General features: G+C 40.2%; 4 protein-coding genes across 5 annotated transcripts in view; 2 read left to right on the forward strand and 2 right to left on the reverse strand.

The window, feature by feature from the left end:
- The first annotated feature begins 141 nt into the window (after window positions 1-141).
- LOC139214054 (thiol S-methyltransferase TMT1A-like) lies at window positions 142-2,214 on the forward strand. The gene is made up of 2 exons (XM_070844795.1): window positions 142-660; window positions 1,497-2,214. Exons 1-2 carry the CDS (start codon window positions 166-168, stop codon window positions 1,728-1,730), a joined length of 729 nt encoding a protein of 242 aa, XP_070700896.1. The 5' UTR covers window positions 142-165; the 3' UTR covers window positions 1,731-2,214.
- A 368-nt stretch (window positions 2,215-2,582) lies between these two features.
- Window positions 2,583-4,605, forward strand: LOC139217901 (thiol S-methyltransferase TMT1A-like). Its single transcript, XM_070849404.1, has 2 exons — window positions 2,583-3,080; window positions 4,369-4,605. The coding sequence occupies exons 1-2, from the start codon at window positions 2,583-2,585 to the stop codon at window positions 4,603-4,605; spliced, it is 735 nt and encodes a 244-aa protein (XP_070705505.1).
- Window positions 4,606-5,105: 500 nt separating this feature from the next.
- atf1 (activating transcription factor 1) lies at window positions 5,106-11,211 on the reverse strand. 2 transcript variants are annotated; one of them, XM_070846987.1, is made up of 8 exons: window positions 11,052-11,211; window positions 10,150-10,253; window positions 9,276-9,398; window positions 9,069-9,166; window positions 8,841-8,965; window positions 8,267-8,449; window positions 7,163-7,316; window positions 5,106-5,632 (listed from the first exon to the last, which is right to left on the reverse strand). In XM_070846987.1, the coding sequence occupies exons 2-8, from the start codon at window positions 10,246-10,248 to the stop codon at window positions 5,488-5,490; spliced, it is 927 nt and encodes a 308-aa protein (XP_070703088.1). In that variant the 5' UTR covers window positions 10,249-10,253; window positions 11,052-11,211; the 3' UTR covers window positions 5,106-5,487. The 2 variants fall into 2 exon arrangements, with proteins under 2 accessions (XP_070703088.1, XP_070703079.1); XM_070846978.1 differs by lacking the exon at window positions 11,052-11,211 and having other exon boundaries at window positions 10,150-10,860.
- A 3,856-nt stretch (window positions 11,212-15,067) lies between these two features.
- The window catches only part of dip2bb (disco-interacting protein 2 homolog Bb), a 39,216-nt gene continuing 33,019 nt past the window's right edge, over window positions 15,068-21,264 (reverse strand). Inside the window, exons 28-39 of the mRNA XM_070839672.1 lie at window positions 21,072-21,193; window positions 20,465-20,576; window positions 19,838-19,947; window positions 18,998-19,128; window positions 18,728-18,896; window positions 18,463-18,633; window positions 18,300-18,361; window positions 17,980-18,037; window positions 17,802-17,876; window positions 17,502-17,676; window positions 17,185-17,308; window positions 15,068-16,636 (exon numbers count right to left, since the gene is read on the reverse strand). Of these exons, the coding sequence (XP_070695773.1) occupies window positions 16,384-16,636; window positions 17,185-17,308; window positions 17,502-17,676; window positions 17,802-17,876; window positions 17,980-18,037; window positions 18,300-18,361; window positions 18,463-18,633; window positions 18,728-18,896; window positions 18,998-19,128; window positions 19,838-19,947; window positions 20,465-20,576; window positions 21,072-21,193 (1,562 nt within the window). The 3' untranslated portion in view covers window positions 15,068-16,383. The remainder of the gene's footprint in view (window positions 16,637-17,184; window positions 17,309-17,501; window positions 17,677-17,801; window positions 17,877-17,979; window positions 18,038-18,299; window positions 18,362-18,462; window positions 18,634-18,727; window positions 18,897-18,997; window positions 19,129-19,837; window positions 19,948-20,464; window positions 20,577-21,071; window positions 21,194-21,264) is intronic.

Here is a 21,264-nt window from a genome sequence, read left to right on the forward strand (position 1 = left end):
CATCTACTAGCGTTGGCGCGTTTACGTGTGTCGACCTTTATTTTGAAATTTTAACCGGACATCCGGTTTCAGCACGGGTTTTGTAGCCACTCGGCTAACGCTAGCTAACTTGATAGTCTGCTGTTGACAGTCTGCGGGGCGACACGCAGGTCACACTCCGCAAATATGACTTTTTTCATGCGATTCTGCACTTTAATAGTCAACGTGTTGTGCCTGCCTCTGCATCTGATCGAAGCGGTCGGCTTGTATAAAATATACAAACGTGTCTTCCCGATTTGTTTATATCGGATTTCTGTAACGTACAACAAGAAAATGCACGACAAGAAGAAGGAGCTTTTTCGCAGTATCCCAGAGTTCTGCAAGCCCGGCGGTCAGCTCACAATTTTGGAGATTGGCTGCGGCACCGGCACTAATTTTGAGTTTTATCCGCCTGGGTGCAAGGTGATCTGCACCGACCCGAACCCCCATTTTCAGAAATATCTGAAGAAAGGCATGACCGAGAACGACCACCTCACCTATGACAGATTTGTGGTGGCATCGGGGGAGGACATGGGGTCAGTTGAGGACGAATCGGTGGACGTTGTTGTCTGCACCCTGGTGCTCTGCTCTGTCAACAACATACCGCAAACTCTGCGTGAGGCACACCGCATACTGAGGCCAGTAAGTCATCCGTGACTCCTGAAATAACGTGTGCAGCCACATCCTGCATTTTACTGAGACTCAAGTGCAACTGCTCAACTAATCAATGACTAACTCAGTAAACAGACAGCAAAGAAGGAAGTGGATTTTGGGGCCTTTTAATTTAATAATGTGTAGAATTTACTTTTCTGACTATATTTCAATTAGAATTTTGGAATTAAATTGCAAGAATATTGAATTAAACTCTGAGCCTGAACAATATTACATGCTGGCCAATATTATCTCAGTGCTGCTGGTCAGTAAGGAACAAGAAATCACCATATAGAAATATAATAAAGTTCACAGAGAACTGACAAGTGTATTTTTAATTCAGCTCAGTACATATCTTGTTTTGCAAATCCTGTTAAGTCCTAATACGTGTATTTCACATTTATGTCTGAGAATATGTAATGAATATGCTGCATAGACAAACCTTGTGTGTCTGTGCATATTAATGAGGTGTCTACTGTCTGTTAGTCTTTAACTGACAGACATTAAATAAATAAATGGACTGAAATGTAATGTAAAATGCAAAGTGGAGATACATCCCCCTCACATGCACCATCCAAAATACCAATTATCGCATCTTTTGATTATTGCCACTGAATTTCTCATTGGCGCTCTATTAATACACTGTTCCCACCTTTACATATTGTTTTTGTGTTAAACAAAGCACCTTAAAGGAAGCATAACATTTAACAAAAATATATTTTTGAGGAAAATGTGGAAACCCATTTCTGCCAGGCAGCATGCATCAGGTGCAATGGGAACATCTAGAAATTTGCATGGCACACAAGTAACAAATCTTGGCCTTGCAGGGCGGAGCCTTCTTTTTCCTGGAGCATGTTGTGGCGGACCCCGCCACCTGGGCGTACTTCTTCCAGCACGTCATCCAGCCTGTGTGGTACTACTTCGGCGACGGATGCGAGGTCACCCGGGAAACGTGGAAACATCTGGAGGCAGCTGGATTCTCTGATCTCAAAATGAGACACATCGAGGCGCCGCTCGTCTTCATCATCAAACCACACATCATAGGCTATGCTGTGAAATAGGCTTGGTCCGCCATAGCTAGTAGTAGTGAGCTTGCCTTGTGACCAGTGTGTGAACATGCCGAGCACTAAATGCCTCTCCTCTGTGATATGATTGATCACCAGTGATAGAAAATAGCACCAGTCATTTTGATACTAATTTTATTTTTGTATTGAAATAACCTGCAGTTTTCGTGTTTGGTAAAGAAGAATTATTTTAACACGCTGAATGAAAACCTTACACATAGACAGCACACAGTACTTACTTTTGCATGAAGTGAAAAACAATATGCTGTGTCTGTTTGATCCTCTATCTGTCATTTCCCTTCTTAAGTTGCTTGCTGATAAATGTGAATCATTAGGACGCCACTGTAGGGAAATTCTGTGTATCATTGTATCTGTGAACCACTATTGGATGTATTTGTACCTTTTATGACAGTTGTGTGACTAAAAATACATATTTTTGCTGTGGTTAAGCTGATTGTGAGCGATTAAAGAGTTTAATCCTCCTGCATGAATTTTTTTTTTCCTATTAAAGGAGCACTGAAATGATATAGACAAGAACAGGGATGAAAGCAAGAAATATTTGTCTGTCTGTAAAGTTGTCCAGGAATGATTTGGATTAATTATTATGGTGCATTTAAAATTGATCTATACCTGAGAAGTTTGAGACCTGTGGGAAAATCCAAAATTTGGAGAGATTTGGCCTCAGGGACCCGCCCCCCTCCCCCCTCCCCTCATTATGCAGACTACAGTGTGTTTGCGCCACCTTGTGGTAAAAACCAGACACTGTCGCTCAGGTATTAAGAGTTTAATCTATTGATCTGTCTTAAGATGCTCCCCAGGAAGGTTTGTGTAAGATTAGCTCAGAGGAAAATGAAGTGTTGTCTCATGAAAGTATGCAGACTGCTTTGCTTCGTGTTGACACTCCCCCTGCACCTCATGGACGTCACCGGCCTGTACGGTATTTACAAACGTGTCTTTCCTCTGCTTGCCTACAACATAACATTTTCATACAACGATAAAATGCACAAAACGAAGAGAGAGCTCTTCCGAAACTTGGGCAAATTTGCAAACACCGACGGTTCTCTTCGCCTGCTGGAGATCGGCTGCGGCAGCGGGGCAAACTTTAAGTTTTACCCGTACGGGTGCACGGTGATCTGCACTGACCCCAATCCGCACTTCGAGAAGTACCTGCGGATGAGCATGGACGCAAACGCGCATCTGACTTATGGAGAGTTCGTGGTCGCCTCCGGAGAGGACATGGCGGCCGTGGAGGACGAGTCGGTGGACGTGGTTGTCTGCACCCTGGTTCTCTGCTCGGTGAGAAACACGCTGCGGGTGCTGCGGGAGGTCCGACGAGTCCTCAGGCCGGTGAGTCTCGCCGTGCTGCCTTCACGTGCTGTAGGAAATATTTAATATGAGGCTGTTGTTGCGTTTTGGCTGCATGAGCATGGGTGGATTAACCCGGTATGAGGCCGCAGGGCACCAGTGTACAAACCCACACAATGCCGCCAAATTCCGGGCTTAGTGCACACAACAGACTGCAACTGAGAAGCTTTATTTATTTATTCATGTTTGCTCAAAGATCCAGAAACTTTCTAGTATTTGCTGGAATATCATCAGCAGACCTCAGGGTATCTGTGTGCCAGTGTGTTTGTGGAAATGTGATCATATAAGGATATGCACCATGTCAGCAAACAGGAGTTAAAACTAAATTAGGATGTATAAAGGGTAACGACAAGGTAATGATCAGTTATTATAGTTATTTTTTTCATTAGTTTTTGTTATGGTTTTTATTGTAGTTTTCCATTCATTTTAGTTTTAGTTGGTTTTCAGAGTGGGTCTGCTCGTTTCAGTTTCGGTTTTAATTGTATAAAATGCTTAATTTGATCAATTTCAGGGCTTTTTATTATGACATGAGGGTGATTGATAGGGTCGGTTTTTAAGGAGTTCAGAATTGGTATTACAGCACGAATAAAAACACTTTGTGGAGGCTATTGACTAGCAGTCATGTAGACATGAACATATGCCAGTAAACATGTGCACCAGAGCCTCTTCATGCTATTTGTGGTCAAAGATTTGACCAAACTGACTAAAAAGTAAGACACTTTCTGTATGTTTTAATACAATTTTATTTACTTTATAAAGTACACAAGATTTTGTTTCAACTGTCAACACTATAATTCTATAATAACCATAATAAAAGTTTCCAAAAACCAGTTGCATTGCAGTGCATTGAATCTGGGGGCTTTTCAGCAGCATTTATGTGGGATAACTGCCTGTTATTTTATGTTTATTTTATTCTGTAGTATACATTCTATACATGTTGGAAAAGCGCATAATGCATTTGTAAGGATGTGATAATGTCGGCTTTGTCTGGTTAATAGATAATGATCCTGTAATTCTACCATTAGATTTATAATCAGGACATCTGATTAGTTTAAATAAAATGTGTGATTTTTCCCTGGAAGATCAGTTATCACTTATTGGGCAATAAATCATAAGATATTTTGCACTTTTGATAACTATCAGAAATGAGAATGATCATTTCAGACAGTTTAGGGGGTGAATTCACATCTGAAACTGTAGTGGTAGAAAAGTTAAAGTACCTGACTGGACTTAACATGTGATATCTGTTTTCACTGCGTCCCTCCTACAGGGTGGAGCGTTCTACTTTCTGGAACACGTCGTCTCAGATCCCTCCACCTGGACGTACTTCTTCCAGTATGTGCTCGAGCCTCTGTGGTACTACCTCGGGGACGGGTGCGTGATCACCAGAGCGACATGGAAAGATCTAGAGGCTGCTGGTTTCTCTGAACTTCACCTAAGACACATTGAGGCTCCAGAGGTCACTCTGATGATAAGACCACACATCATGGGGTACTCTGTTAAGTGACTTCAGACATTCAAGTGACATTCAGCACAAAACACTGGGTCCAAGAAAATAAATACATGACCAAAGGGCAAACAAAACGCTGCATGACATGACATTGTAGGTGTATGAGATCTGCTTACATTTCCATTTACACTGAACAAACACTAACCACAGTGCATTTGAGTGAAAATATATTTATTTACTTACAGAATCAGCAACATTACACTGTTTGTTCTTCTGTCCCCACCCCTCCCAAGATGTACATAATAAATATTACCTGGACACTGTGCTTTTTATCCCTGATTGTCTAATAACTGCCAAGAAACAACCAAACAAACCACACTCAATGTCATCATGTCTGTTACCCTTTATATTCCATTGCACAAAAATAAGGAATGACAATTGTAACATCTCCTTATTGGGAAATGAGGGGAATTGTTGGTTCATAAAATATACAGGAATTATGTCTGTGTAAAAATGATAGTTAAACTTCTGCAGATGCTGTTAGAACATTTTTAAAAAAAAAAAGAACTTCAACAGCAACATATTTAAAAACAGGAAGAAAAAAAAAGGGATACATTTAGAAACTGAGACTCAAAATTAAAGCTCACAATTTCAAACCTCCCAGTATTAAAAATGTACACAACTATAAATGTTATAGCATTAGCAAATTTAAAAAAAAAAAAAACAGCAGGTGGAAAAATGGCCAATTTCTTTTTTATTTCTTGAGTATATCTTACTGCCATCGCAAGTCACTTTTATATCAAACAAAGTAAAAAAACAAACAAAACTGGAGGATCTCAGCTTGAAATGAAGTGTTCCCAGAAACCCAGTTCATGTCCAAATGGCTGAGCTGCGCCGCTCCCACATTTTGTCTCAATCGTCAACCTCTAATCAAACAGGTTATCCTGTTTTAACACAATAAAGGTCCTTTAATGTTTTGAGTTCCTCAATCAGGGTCTTGTTCTGATTTTCAAGAACAGCTACGCGGTTTTCCAGGCATTTGACGTATTCCTTTTTCTTCCGTCGACATTCACGAGCTGCCTCTCTGAAACGGGGAAAAATGTGCAGTTAGTCCCACTGAGAGATTATGCAATGGTTGCACCTACAGTGCATCTCAAAGTACAGTACTGTCACTACTGCAGCATAAAACTACATATGCCATAAGCCTTTGGACTTTGTCATTTAAATGGTCCGCCTGTGCCTACGTTGGTGTTTTAGCTTCTTGTGATGTTTGGAGTGTCTTCAAATGCTCCCTAAAATCTGTGCAACCTCAGCTAAAAGGTTATGTAAATCAATAAACCAGAATAATTGATAAAAGTAATCAAATTGTGTAGAAAATGTAGGGAAAAAATGTTTTCATCAAAATGAACTAAATAGAGGCTCAAAACATATTGATCCAATATCCTGAAGTTATATGAACTATTTCCATGTTTTAGATGGCGCTTTGATAGAACGGAAATATTTCCCCAGTGCATCGGTATTGGTGCATTGGTATTTTTGCTTACTGTCATCACTGTCACCTACACAGGCCTCCACTACACACTAACACACACACTAACTAGCATACATACACTATAAACCTACACTAACTTTTGTTTTTTACACTATACATTAAGTATCTTGGGTTGGGAGGTAAACCGACCCCTTTGTAAAATGGCTATGCTTGTTTTTTCCTTGCCAAAATTCAGCCCGACTTTGGAACATTATTTAGCCCCCATGGCAACAATCTAGGTTGACTTTTTACCAATGGATGCCTGAGGTTGTCTAGTTTCTTATGATAGCCATATCTTTACTCTAGCTTTGAAATTGAGCCTGTACGGCCTCTGAAAGGCCACGCTCCTCTCCCTCCCCCGGCAATGCCACAGCACCGTGTTGTCACAGCTTTTAGTGCCGCTTGTTATGTAATTGAATGATGTCATCAACAAGCAATATGGGCGTACAGCGTAAAGACAGATGTCTTAGCTTTCTGGTGGAAAAAGAATAAATAATCTATCCATTACAGTTTTTATTTTAGATCCGTTTAAACAGGAACATGCTAGCAACAACATCCATGGTTAATAGAGGCTAGAGCAGCTAAAACAGTGAAATAACAAATGCACTTTACAACAGCGACACTTTATGATTAATCAGGAAAAATATGCCCGTTTTTGAGCCACAAAATTGCAGCAATGGAACCTTTTTTTTAACCAGCCCCAGCTTGTTTTTCCAATAATAGTGTGTGTGTCTGTGCACAACAGAGGTCAGCAAGTTGCCAATCTTGGTTAATTAATCACCCGTCAACGTCAAAGGCAACGCCCAAGGCAGAGGAGTGCTCTGTGTTTGAATCGTTAAATGATTTGTTATTTCTAAAGTTGAGATCAGTGTATTCATTACTGCAGTAATAGTAGCACCGATGACAGATAAGACAGTGCTCTTTTTTACTGTATCTATCTAATAATTAATGTTTATTTTATATATCTGCCATTGGTAGTTTCATTGTAGACAAATACTTTTTTATTTGTCCAGAGTGTCAAGGAGATTTTACTGTTTTCTGAGTTTGATTTTGCCAGAATCCAGATATAGAGTGTCGTTTTACCTGTTTTTTGCAAGTCTGATTTCCCTCTTTATTGTTGGATCATCAGACTTGCCCTGAGATATTCCCACAGGAGAGGTCATGACTACAGTCTGAGGCAGGGAGCTGGATGTGGGCGCTGTGCGGATCTGGTATGTCTGCACCTCTCCTCCTGCACCTGAGGGAAACACCACAGTCAAAACAGGGTCACATTAACATAAACAGTCTCTGCACCACCAGAGCATGCACCACTTGAGGAATCTCACTTGTGACATTTAGACACACACACACACACACACACACACACACAAGGCTCTGTAAGGAGCTTTGTAATGTTTTGTTTAATGGCCTTATTTTTACCTTTCTAGTCTCAATACTTGGAGATTTTTAAAGCTGTGTGAGTCCTATGGGAGACATGAACTAGTTAACCTAAGGACAGGCTTTTAAAATGCTGAACCTTGATATTAATTACACTCTAATCAAATCATCCCGTTAGATGGCACCTTGAAGTAAAGCTGCATTTCAACTGCTATAGCACTGGATCAACTATAATCATTGCCTTATAGTTATATAGCGTTTGGTCCAGGTGGATGGAAAATGTCATGGGCAGCGATTGAATCAACATCTGCTTTAATCCAAACGCTGTCCAACGTGTAATTCTACCACAAGCAATATGTGTTGCAACAATAAAAGCAAACAATTGTCTGATAATAGTTCACTGTGATTATCGAATAGTATTTTGGCTTGTAATGCACATCCCTACTAGGCAGATAGAAATATGAAGCCTAGTTTGAAGGCTTATCGGACTCCACACCCTGGAAGGTTGTCACGACAACAGTACTGCTTATCTGTCTACATGCTTGTCAGGTAAACAGTAGAATCATTCAGTGCACAGTAGAAAGTATTCTACCTGGTGTGTGCCCTTTGCAGCAACACCTCCTCTATCTAATTGAAATAAAAGTGGGGACTGTATTTTATTGTATGGATGTTTTTGCCTATCTGCCCTGCAGCTTATTATCTACCTGCTGGAACCCCCTTCTAAAAGGAGACTACCTTTGCAGATAAAGTTGGCTTTGAAATCTTAAGAATTCAGATACATTTTCTCAAAATGTGTCACTCGTTGCTCACCTTGTACAACAACCTGGTTGCTAGGCACCAGTATCTGCTGGCCGTCGGGTGTCTGGGCGTACTGAAGGATGGTGGTGCTTGGCTGGGCTCCACCAGGGTTGGCCATGGTGACAGCCTGTAGTCCCTGAATGCCTTCGGTACCCGAACTTGCCAGCTGGATTGTGCCATTGGGGGCTATGGTAACTAGAATAATCACAGAGATGGCATCAGAATTGGGTTGAGCATAATTAAAATCACACTTCAGCTGGCTATGTTAACAATCTGAGCACATACAGACGTTTATGAGTTAATTCTTTGGGCCAATAGCTTATAAGACGTTTCATGTTTACAAGTGGTTTCCAGTCTACACCTCTGCTTGGTGAGCATACTAACCTAATCATATATAATACAAATATCCCATATAATTATCCCAACATTCCCTTTTGCAAAAATCCCAAACTGTTGTTTTGTTATTAAGTCTGCAACCTACATAATATTTGAAAATAAATTCCCAAATTCAATAGCCAATGGACCCAACTTTGGGGCCTTGTGTTTTTTTTATAATGCCAGTGCTATAGAAAGGACAAGTTCTTACTGTACTGGCCGCTGCTGGTCTGGTAGATTGGGGTGGTGGGAACTGTAACACCTGTGACTGCTGGGCTGGACTCTTTCCCCTCAATGTGAGTCACTTCTTCAGATGAAAGTTCATTTAGGATTTTTCTAATTGGGAAAAAGAGGAGGGTCACTTTGGTTACTATTCACCTCAAAAAGACAAAAGACTGCTTTTGTGTTGTGTCTGTGCTTGTAGTTTTTTTTGTTTTACCTGTACGAGGGTCGTCTTGCCAGTATTTCTCTGGTCTTTTGAGCTGTAACTTCGCTGTCTGATGAGTCCTGTGAATCTTCACTATCTGTACCCTGGTTCTTGAAAGAGGAAGGTGGAATAACAAAGTTAAGCTGAGTACTTGTATAAAATGGTGTACTGAAAATGAATTTAACAGAGGTTATTGTTGAGAATCAAGAAAACTCTCACCTGTGCAATCTGCACCTGAGGGGACTGAATGACTGACGACTGTGCAGACTGGATCACTCCTTGAACCTGAAACTGACCCCCTGGCAGCTGTACAACAGCCACAGAACCACCACCCAGAGACATCTACAAAAATCCAAACGCAATTATAAATCCACAAAATACTGTATATTTATCATGGCAATTGCATTCTCATTTTGTGCAAGTGAGTTCAAAAGCAAAAAAAAAAATCCTACAAGGGTAATAATTTCACCCCAATTACACAAAACGTATTTTCTCAGTCACCTCTGGTGGCATCAAGCGGTGGAGACAGTTTTGGTTTAAGTGCGTAGGATTGAGACATCTACATCTACTACACTTCTAATACCAATCTCATACAACAAAGGTACATTTTTAAAATATCACTTTTTAAAAATAATTTAGTCTTGAAGATGGACATCTCATACAACCAAAACTATCTTTATAAATAGATATCACAAAGGATCAGTAGAAAATGTGCAATTTGGATGAACCGATCATTTAAAATGTACTTTGAGAGAACTACTAATTAAAACCATTTCCTCTAACACATAATGAGTCTATTCACAATATGATTAGGTATGTGTTCATGTAGCCTAATTTAGTTTTAAGCAGTGTATGACCAGTCCATAAAGAGACTCAATTAAAAGTAAGACAAACTTTCTGAATATGTAAAACTGGGAATGTAGCTGTATTAATAGGCCAATCTGAAGACCTTAAAGTGTGCTTTCAGCTTGGCATTTATTAACAACGTGGATTCGTGGTATTAGCAGTGCAAGAGCACCTGTGTCGATATGTTGTGGCAGTATTTAAGAGACACTTTAATGGTATTTTGGATGGAGAGGGATGTGTTGGTTACCTGTTGGGCTATCTGTGAGAACTGAGAGGGTGTGATGGTGGTGGGAATGGTGGCAGTCTGTGAGTCAGTGCCATTGCTGCCCTGCTGTACTTCTTCCATAGTAACTGGGAACAAATAAATCAACATTATCGTTTTACAATGGCTCTAATGTCAACACAACATATGACAGCTGCATTATGCTCCACTCCGCTGTGGCCTGCCCGCAATTAGTAGGTATAATTAACTACTCGTCCTATTCAGTGTGATTCACATCGGGGCGATTTTAAAACGCATTTCATTAAGTGTTTATTATAAAGTCACACATGTGGGTTTTAGCGTTTGCTAACTAAGGATCGACTTCCTCTTTGGTTCAATCGTGTTAGCCAATGCAACTAACGTGAACATGGAGTTAGGGAGCAGAGCTAGGCCCGACAGTCAAAACTATCAACTTTTTTTCGCCTCATGATTTAATTAAAAGCACAATTTCACAAAGTGGCCGACTTGTGCTAAAAAGAACATCGCTGTCGCTGCTAAAATGTAAAAGTTAGCCTTTTAGTCCTAACTGTTAACTAGCAATATCCCCGTAGCTAGTTAATGGAGGCTAACGTTCGGTTAAACGGATGTTAACCGGTTTAAATCGTTAAAAACAACAGTTTTAGCGCTACAAGCCGGCCAAGTTTCGTTACTCTGGTTCCCAGGATGGATGAGCTTTTGTCTCAATGAGCAAATATGTGTAACTCTGTCACTGGCACGCAAGTTACCGCGTCAATAGACGTCAGCGATACGGGGAGCCATTAAGCTAACTACACCTTCCCTTTTCGTAAAACGGCGAGGAGTTGACGAAGCAACAGCCGCCATTACCGCCGCGGCGGAGCAGACAGCCAGACGGGCACAAAACTACCGCTCAGCCAGCGAAAATTTACCTTTCCAAATGCCGCCAAACTGCTCTTGTTCACAGCGTGGACTTGGTGCAATTCGTGTGTGTACTTTGACACGAGAAATAGCGTGAAAAGTTACTTAGCAGCAGTGGCTAACAGCTAAAAATACAAAGATGTTAGCTTAAAAAAAAATAGCTGACCACTTTTTTTTCCCAAAGGAAATGGGCGGTGCTGCTCGGTAAAGACGCATTACGTAATAGTTTCTTTGTGCTTTGTGATTGGCGAGAAGAGTTTGAGCAACTGGTGCAGACAGAGGAGCAGAGAGTCCTCTGATACAGCTCACACACACACTGCTGCACTAAAGCACTCATCTTGTGCAGCCAAACACTCTCACTTTAGCACCAGGCATTGAGGAAAAAATGTACTTTAAACTCCACTAACTGCCTGTGTTTGACAGCTGAAGTTGCAATGAAGATCTTGCACTAAAATCACATGGTTGTCTTATTAAAATGTCTTTTAATTCCTTATTATATGTTTATGGAAGTGTACAATTTCATAAAACGTAGAGAAGCCATTCACATTGAAAACACAACTCTTTAGACATTCAGTGATCGAAAGGCAAAGCAACTTTATTTGTGGAGCTCATGTCACATCAGAGGAACTCGATGTGCTTTACATTTAAAAAGAGGCATTAAGCGTGTTAAAGACAGAAAGACAATAAAGTGCTATATGAATAAAGTTATTGTTATTATTATATCCACATTACCAACACCCTGCCCTCTCTCTCTCTCTCTCTCTCTAAATTTTTTGGTAAACTAAAAGCACATTTTCCAGCTCCTGATCTTATTGTGGGAACAACCAGAAATCCGTGGTGTGAAGATGTGAGGGGTCTGTAGTCAGTGAGCAGGTCAAAAATATACTGTGGAGCTGAACCATCCATTCATAAAATCATAAAAAATCAATAAAAATCATATAAAAACATTACATTGCCTTCCCCTTACTCAAAACAAAAAATAATAAACAGTAGCAATAGATGGTCTGTTAATAAGTTACTTAGCAACCAATACTTAATGTAATATGAAAAAGATGTGATGCCAACAACTGAATTAACATCTGCTTTAAAGTAGTCAGGGTACACTGATGCTTAAAATTAAATTTCCTCTCAAATAAAAACAAACATATTTGGAAAAGTTTCTGCCGTCTTTTTTTGCCCTGAACATAACTAATCCTGTCTGTAACACAACCAAGTCTTTAAGTTTCAATAGTCACGACTTAATAACCAGCCTGTCAGTGTGTTCTTTTGAATCCACTTCATGAGTAATTCTTACTGGCCATTTCTCTAAATATAATCAATGGCTTTATGTTGCTCATGTATGTGTTGCCGCACACCTCCGCACAGTAGCTAAGATATGGTAAAAAAAAAAGAAAAGTGAACAGTACATAATTATCATTGCCTTGTGATCTAACGCATGTTTTCCTTTGTTCAGAGTAAAACTGTTCTTAGATAAGTTTATTCTAACATGTGCTAAATGAGATTTCCATGTCAGCTTGTCACCCATTATCGCACCTGAACAAAATATGAGGCATAGAGATATTCTACATTCCTGTAAACTAGAAAACATTGAATACACATTGCATGGGTCCATGGTTACACTTTTCAAAAGACGGCAACCCGTCTCTAACCATGTACCTGCTACCTGCTGTTCTTTTTTTATTATTTTTTAATTTAGCTCTTTTGATTACACTGTACTAATCTGTAGCATTAACAGTATTTTGCTCTTTACCACCTGGTGGTGGGTGATTTTCTTTTTGTCTTCAAATATTTGTGTAACTTGTTATTACTGTTCTTGACATATAGGAGAGGCGTGGAGGGGTATGAGGACTATCACTATCATTATTACTGGATACCTGAACTACCTGACTAAAGTATCTATCCATCTATAAGAAACTATTATTAACCCTCAGTTTGGGACATAAAAAGTTTAATGATGATAAATTCAATAATCCAATAATAATATATGACACTCTGACATATATTATGGCATTCTGCATAGTAATATTACTTTTAATACATTTTGCTGATAGCACTTATGACTAGTTAAAATTCTGACTTCTTGTACAGTAGATATTGCTGCCTCAAGCAAAACACGCCAATACTTTTTCTTGCGTCACAAATTGTGCCTTCATGTGTTCAATCATCTTTTCTTGAAACCAGACTAATAAAATGTCATCTGCTTTTGGGCCACGCTGATGTTTTTATCCATTTGCTACAGGTGATGTGTATGGTCAGTGCTAATTCTTCAACAAAGCAGAATGCACTGTTGTAAAATTCATGAACCAGCAGTAATACCTTTTGCATTTGCTTGAACAAAAATGTATGTCCAGTCCATTATGACAAATCCTGAAACACACCTTCACTCCAGAAAGTCACTGCTATCAGGTCAATTCCAATCCCTCATAACTCATAGATATCAGGACTCGTGACATGATTAAATGCTTCTGTTTATTCTGTATTACTTTTACATACAGTATAAAACAAAGTACAACAAACCAAAATAGAAAATAAATGAGAAAAATGGGAAGGGGTGTACCACCTTGATTTCTTAACTACACGAGTTAAAACACATCCCTAACATTAAAGATTCATCAGTGGATCACACCCTCATGGAGCAGTTTAGAATTCACCAAATAATTAATATACAACATACCAAGAGTGCATACACAAAATATTGATCAAACAACTCAAGAGAGATTAATGCAGTCTTAAGTACACTACTGGTTAAATTTCATCAGTCCTCTGTTCTTAGTTATTACAAAATGTATAAGCATCATGTATATTTCACCAGACTGTGCAAGCTTTGAAATTAAATTGCACCGTCATTGGCATTGCATAGTGTGTAAGAGTGGAAACCAAACGAAGCCCTTGTAGACTTCCCAGCGAAGCAGCTAGATGGTAGATGGACACTGGTTGTCAGTAACCCCTCTTTTCGCTCATTAGGTTTGCAAGTTCTGCCTTAATTCCAAGATCTGTTTTGATAAACGTGTACATTTTCCCGGGTATTATTCACAGATTGCACCAAGGGACCACCTGGTCCGTCCCTGTGTTATGGGTGTTTTTCCCTGAATATACAGTTTCATACATACGTATATATCCTCCCCCACTTGTGCCTCGGGATGAGACGTGCCTCAAGCTGATTCCCTCTTGTGCTTGGCTGAGTCATGCAAACATTCTGCCGCAAACGTAGGATGCAATGTTAAAGCGAAGTTGAAGTGCTATTAGTCTTTTTTCTAGGTGGACTAAATGGCAAAGCTTTATATTTCTAAAATTGGTAACACATTTAATGTGACGTGAAGTGGGGGCGGTTAACTCAATCAGTCCACACACAGGAGAAACTTTCTGAAAGTACCATCTGTGCAAAGTGCAGCGATCCAATGCATTATATTCACGTTTACCTCAACATGATTAAACATCTTTCTGATTTGGGGTTTGCCGTGATTTAATGTTATAATGGGAGAGTTGCAAAAAGTCAAAAAATTAAGGAAAAAAAACTATTTACATGTTGACATTTAGGGTTCGTCACTGAAATACAGTATAATCCAGTACAAAGAACCTATAAATTATGGCAAGGAGCACAAGGAAAGCACAAGATTGCAGGAAACTAAATACATTTTCCAAATACAATTTGATGCAAATATATTTTTTTTTACCCTATTTTTTTTTCACACAATTACTTTACTTGCCAATCAAGGATGTCTCAGTTGTGGCTCAGCTTTGCAACTGCATTCACAAGTGCTTATAAATCCAGTGACTGAATACAGAAAATAATCCAAATACATGATGACTTGCCCCTATTGACTACAGACTAACAGTGTCGACCACAGTCTTGTTGGATTTCAAAGTAATTCTTTACAATGTTGCACAAAGACAAAACACAGTTCAAATGAGCTTTGAGCGTGGAGACACTCGCTCTATTATGCAATACAAAACCGAGAGGGAAATTACCGTTTAGCAATACATAGAACAATGAAAATTAATATTAGATGAACAGCTGTGGCCCTGATTTTTATTCTTTTTTTTTTTTTTTTTTTTTTACACTTTTACAAAATAACCTGGTAGCCTGAAAACAGTCATGATATTGGTTTTAGCTTTCTCTTTACACCAGTTTCCTGGTCCCTGGCATAAACAGTGATAGCCCTCTCGGTAAACTCTCACAGGAACTCTCCTGAACCATTTGTTATAATGCCTCATTGTTATAATAAAATAGAATTTTTTTGAGAAAGTGCAATATTACATCTATCCTGACTAGCAATGATTTAAAGTTATTAATCTTTATCCTCCGTTATATACGACTAATATTCCACTTCAAAAGTACTGTCAAAACTGTTAAATCTTATTTACAATCTTCTTTCTGCTACTATTATCATCTCTCAGCTGGATGAACTACCCAGAAATCATCAACTGAGAGAGACAAATCAAGCATTAATACGTTTATACAATTAAAAATATCTATACAGTAACGTACAGTATCTAAAATACAACAGGCCTTTATAGGTACAGTACAGAATATGGCCTCTTTCCTCTTTTATTTTGATCCCTTTGGATCTGTCAGGATTCCCAACACTAGTCAGAACCAAAGGAGAATAAACAGCCATTATTTCATAGACTCGTTAAAAATTAAGATAGGAATGTATGGCTGAAGTTTTATAAGGCAGGAAATATATTGGGGCAAGAAAGTTGTGAAAATCTATTTGGCTTCATTATCACGGGACAAACTCAGCTTCCTAAATAATGCACAGACTGAGACTGGCTACTTGTTCAATGGTTTGCTTTCTTCCCCCCTCTTCTATTCATCTATGTAGGTGAGAAATGACAAGGGCTTAGTGCATGCATTTGTGTGCATTTGTTTTGAAAGCTGCATGTAAAAATATTTCAAGTTTAGTAGCTCTTGGAATCTGTGTAGACACAAAGGGAGAGTGTTTTAAGGGGTTTGCGGTAGGTTCAGAATAAGAAGATGGATTTTCACGAAGACATATAATATAGGATTAATTTCAAAAGTGGTCCTGTTGTGTGTGTCATTTTGCCCTTTCCCCAAAAAAGTGCAACAGGGGCTTTTTTTTTCTCTTTGCCTTTTGTAGTACAAGTTGCTTCTGTCCTGTTTGCAAAATTCTATCTATAAAACACAGTGAACGACTCCAAACATGGCAGGTCCAATCACAGACATGCAGTGGCCAAGATATGCTGGTGTCACACAGTACATGTGGTTCATGCTTTTTCCTTTTCACCATCTGCCAAGACGTGGTCCAATGCTGGGATGATGGAGCAGAAGCTTCCACAATGTAAATGATGGCTAAACGAGGCCCGCACCGCCAGAACCCCTCACATGTTGTAAGCAACATAGATGGGATCCAGCTGGTCAGCGAGGAAAGAGTCACGAAGGTGCATGCGCTGCTTCTCTCCCCTGGAGTTGATGGGTATGACCCCGGGGTCCACAATAACCACCACGCCCACGATGAGGTGGTGCTCCTCCAGGACCACGTTGGTTATCAGAGGCACCAGGTCCAGCGCGTCCTGCTCTGAACCGCACAGCTCCGACACCACCACCAGCAGGTTGGTCCACGTAAACACAGCACTGCGAAGAAGAGGAACACGGTGACTGAGAACACAGTCCTCAGGAATAGTTTGGAAAATATGTCTACTCAATCTCTTTCTGAGAGGAAGTTGAGAAGATCAATAGCACTGTTATGTTTGTACAATGGATATGAAGCTGTCCATGGCAGACAGTTAGCTTAGCTCACTCTAATCTGTACAAAAACCAAACTGTAAAAGAGACAGGCTGTGGGTTTGGTCGGCTAAACAAACACGACATAATATATTAATTACAGGGATGAAAACAAGGCAGGGATTATGCTGTGAATGACAGCTAACAATAAAATGACAAAATAAACCTTAGTGCCTGATAAAAGCCAATATTTGTGTTACACATGTATTCTAAAATAACAGAACTCTTACAAACAGTGTAGTTAAATGTATGTATCACATTATGCTCTCTTTTGGCTCTGGAGCAGTGGTGAATATTACTGACTAATGTGTAGTTTTCTCTGAACATTAATGAAATGTGTGTGTGTGTTTGTGTTTGTGTTTGTGTGTGTTAAGCGGCTATGCCATGAGTATTGTCACCTCTCAGCAATACTGCGGTGAGCCCGGGACACTGAGGTCTCAATGTCAATTGGGTGGTAGCGCAGCCCGCGTAGCTCCAAGGTCTCATCCAGTGAGCCCACCACAAAGAGAGCGTCATGCCGATCTGAGCAGAGAGACACAGGAAATGTAATCCACCCGCAAAAGGTATGCAGATAAAGTAGAAGAAAATGTATAAGCAGCTGGGAATACGCTTACGTTGGAGGTTTCATTTATTATATAAGAAACATTATAACAGCCAGTCTACCTCATAATAAACTCATTAGACTGACTAGCTAAATGTGGACTTAAGTTCTTACCCCCACTGGCATCCAACAGCTCGGTCCTCTTCACAAAACCCAAGTATCCCGTCCTGGCCCATAAGGTCTGCGGATCACCAAAGCTGAGCTTGGTGTTGAAGTGGTTAGCCTGAAGACTCTCTTCTCCATAGATGGTGTAGTAGCCGCTGGCACTGTGAGGGCTGTTCACCCAGATCTGAGAGAGAGACAGAGAGAGAGGCTGGGTCATGGCTGGAGGACGAAGGAAGAAAGATTTACCCGCACTTTTTTTTTTGTTGTCATGATTCTATCAAGTTGTATGTATTTACGGCTTTGCCTCACCTCTCCGAGATGAGAATCACCAAGTGGACCTCTGGTCTCTGGATTTACGATTATCACCCGAACGCCTGGCAGTATCTGTAGATGAAAAAAAATGAATCATACACTGTCAACATGCACCACTTTAACGTAATTATTCTTTAACTGAATCTGTACCATGGGTGTACATGCGGCATCTCACCTTGCCAGACTCCATTAGAGGAAGACTCTGAGGTGCTCCTCTCTCGACCAGCCTCACTCTGCAAAAGTCACATGCACAAGCCGACTTAAATATGAGACTGTTTCAAGCTTTTTTAATGCTGCTTAGATAAAAAAAAAATAAGAAAAAAAACACAATCTACAATCCATGCAGGTCTCACTTCATTATTCAGATTTGAAGCATCAGCTAAGACCTAAACTCTACATACTGTCAACAGTGGGCCTGACATAAAACAGTTTATCTACTCAAATTTTAGATAAATCAGTTCAGGATGCTTAAGTCTTTTGAAATGTTGTTTTTACCTGTCATGGCGGAGGGACTTCATGTCCACATAAACTGTACAGGGATCAGGACCAGTGGTGCCCTGTAACACACAAAGAACAGGCACAGTGAATACAGGCCCCACTGGTTTTCAATTTAGGGATAAATCTTCTATGTGAAGTCATGTTAAGGTGGTTGGTGTACCTGCAGGCAGATGGCCAGGTTAACCCTGGAACCAAAAGCGGTGCTGACGGCTCTGGACGACAGCCCCACGTCCTTGAACAGCTTGGAGAAGGACTGTGTGAGGGCGAGACGCGGGCGTTCCTCTGCTATCACCACACAGCTCCGCACGCACGACAGGTTCACCCCACGGGCCTGAGACACACCCACACAAAATGATCAAAGCCTTGAGAAATGCTTCATATCTGTCTTTTATGACTCTCTCTCTATATATACATGCAGTCTTCACCTTGAGTAACTCAGTCTGAGTGCCCAGTCCTTTAGTGCAGAGCTCCATGACGGAGTAGGAGCAGAAGGTGTCTCTGATGCGGTACTGACTGAGCGTGCTCAGCCACAGAGACAAGCAGCTCTCCAGCTCGAAGGGAGGAATCAGGATGGACTGATGACCTGAGTAAACACTAAAAGACATGAAACGAAGGAGGATGAATGGAGGAGGAACAACACAACAGAGACCAAAACCGTGGTACATAGCATGTGCGTATTGGTAGGTCTACTGTACCTTGCGAGGCACCACAAAACAAAACCCAGACCACAGTAAGGATCCAGGCAGATGGCTATTTGGCGAGAAGAGTACAGTTCACACTGCAGCTTTATAGAGCGGCAAAGTGCACTGATCGCTGCATGAGAGATCTACGACAAACAGAAGACACATTAGAAAGGAAAATTTCACACACGTTTTTCTAGTCAGCCCGACGTCTACATCTCAGGTAAATTTATGTAAGGGGAGACTCTGTATCTCTTCTATGATGGATCTGAACATCAGTGTAGAACGGCAGCTTTATGAAGATGCCACTGACTTGATTCTCTTTCTCTGTTTGTAAGCTCACAATTTTCACTTCACTCATTGTGGTCTGGCAAAGGTTGACAGGCATTAGCTTGGCACAGAGGTGTGCATCTATGATTCTGTGGGACAGAAAGATGTTGCTAAGGATCGTTTTAGATACATCTCTATCAACTCCTGGCACAATATCTGGCTCTTTAGCTGCTAAAAAGCAACAAAAAAAAAAGGTATGAGAGCAATAACAGTGAAAGAAAACAGTGCAGCTACAGGCTGGACAGCTAAAGAGCAAGTCAAATGGAGCTGAAAATTTGGGTGACAGTTCTCTGTAGGTTCATCACTATGAGTGGTGCCAAGTTGTCACATTGTTTTCACATCATCATTTGATACACTGATTATAAAAATTTTGATTGTAGCGCCTTTAAGTTTAAAAATGATTGATCATAGCCACTTTAAGGTTTAAAGATCCAATGAGTGTGGCCGATGGGTGGGTGGGAGCTCAGCAGCTGTAAATGTAATAGTATGTGGATAGTGAACTGGGCTCCAGCTCATCTGTCTCACCTTGACCCCAGTGAGCATGCCTGTGGTGGACACACTGAAATCCAGATAAGCAATCATCTCAGCTGTGGGCGGCTTATAGATCTGAGGAGGCCGGCGGCGAGGAAGGTCATCTGCAAATGAGCAAAGTGCAACGTGGTACACATGAAATTTTATTGAACAATAACGACACAACACAAATTATTGATTAGCAGGCGCATCGCATACTGTAAATCATTACTGTAAATATCTCGGATACTGCAACTAGAATATATAATTTTATTAACTGGTTGTGAAACTCATTGAAATTGAAATGTTGTTAGGAATAGCTTTAGTGGCCATAACATCCAAAGAGATAGAAAAAATAGGAAAACGAAGTACACATTTATTATTTTATTATCATTTATTATTTATCCACGAGTCTGTCCTATTTTACTGAAAGCCAACAATGTATGTATTCTTAATCCAAAAGAATGAAAAAGTGAAAAGCACAAGCATAAATAATAAAATGAATAATGGCTGAATTAACGTAGCTGCTTCAGGTTCAGGGTCCCGGCATTGTACACTCCGGCTGTCACACTTAAATAGAACGAAGCCTTAATGGCGGCTCTGTTCTACTCAGGTAGAAAGGTTTATCCTTTGGTATCTTACCCGTGTCAATGATTGTTGGCCACGTTTTAATGTTCACAGAGGCAGCAGCCTCTTTGGAGCGCAGAGTCCTCATGAGATTTTGAGTGGTGAGGATACATGCAGCTTTACTGACCTGTTAGCAAAACATAAGCATTCATTTGAATCGGACAAGCTGGGTGACAGAAGATGAGTGACAGGAAAAAGCCATTAGCACACATGAATGCATGCACACAGCATGATCTTCGTACTGCTCAACTGATACTGGATTTTTGAGGCTGACTCTTGTTCTGAGCTGGACATTTCACAATTAGGAAATCCAAAAGACAACATAAAACAGGACACAGCTACAATGTGTGCCTTTAAAAATTAGACAATTCAAAGATGGAAAGCATTTCAGAGACACTGGATGCGCGTATTAACTGCAGTTTTTGTCTCAGGAGGTCTAACCTTGCACATGAAATGCTGCTTAATGACAAAAATTTATTTTCATTTGCAATTTCTCCAGATTATTAATTATAGTATTTACATATACGCCGTTAAAAAGTTCCTGATATTAGGATTAAATAAATGAACACACACAATGAGCAAGCAATAACAAGTGCCAGGACAAAAGAGCACAGGCACTTACATCAATAATCATGCGGACAGTGGGCAGCGTGGCTGCCAGGTTCTGAGGGTGGGGAGGTCTGACGTTCACGGGAACACATCCAGCGTAGAGGCAGCCGTAGAAGGCGGCTATTAAATCAATGCCTGACAGAAAAATGAAAGGTAAAAGTAAAAAATATTAACGTCTCACAGTAATCAACCCAAGTGGGAGTAAT

The sequence above is a fragment of the Pempheris klunzingeri genome, chromosome 2 (assembly GCF_042242105.1).
Source record: "Pempheris klunzingeri isolate RE-2024b chromosome 2, fPemKlu1.hap1, whole genome shotgun sequence".
In the NCBI taxonomy this organism is placed as follows: Eukaryota; Metazoa; Chordata; class Actinopteri; order Acropomatiformes; family Pempheridae; genus Pempheris; species Pempheris klunzingeri.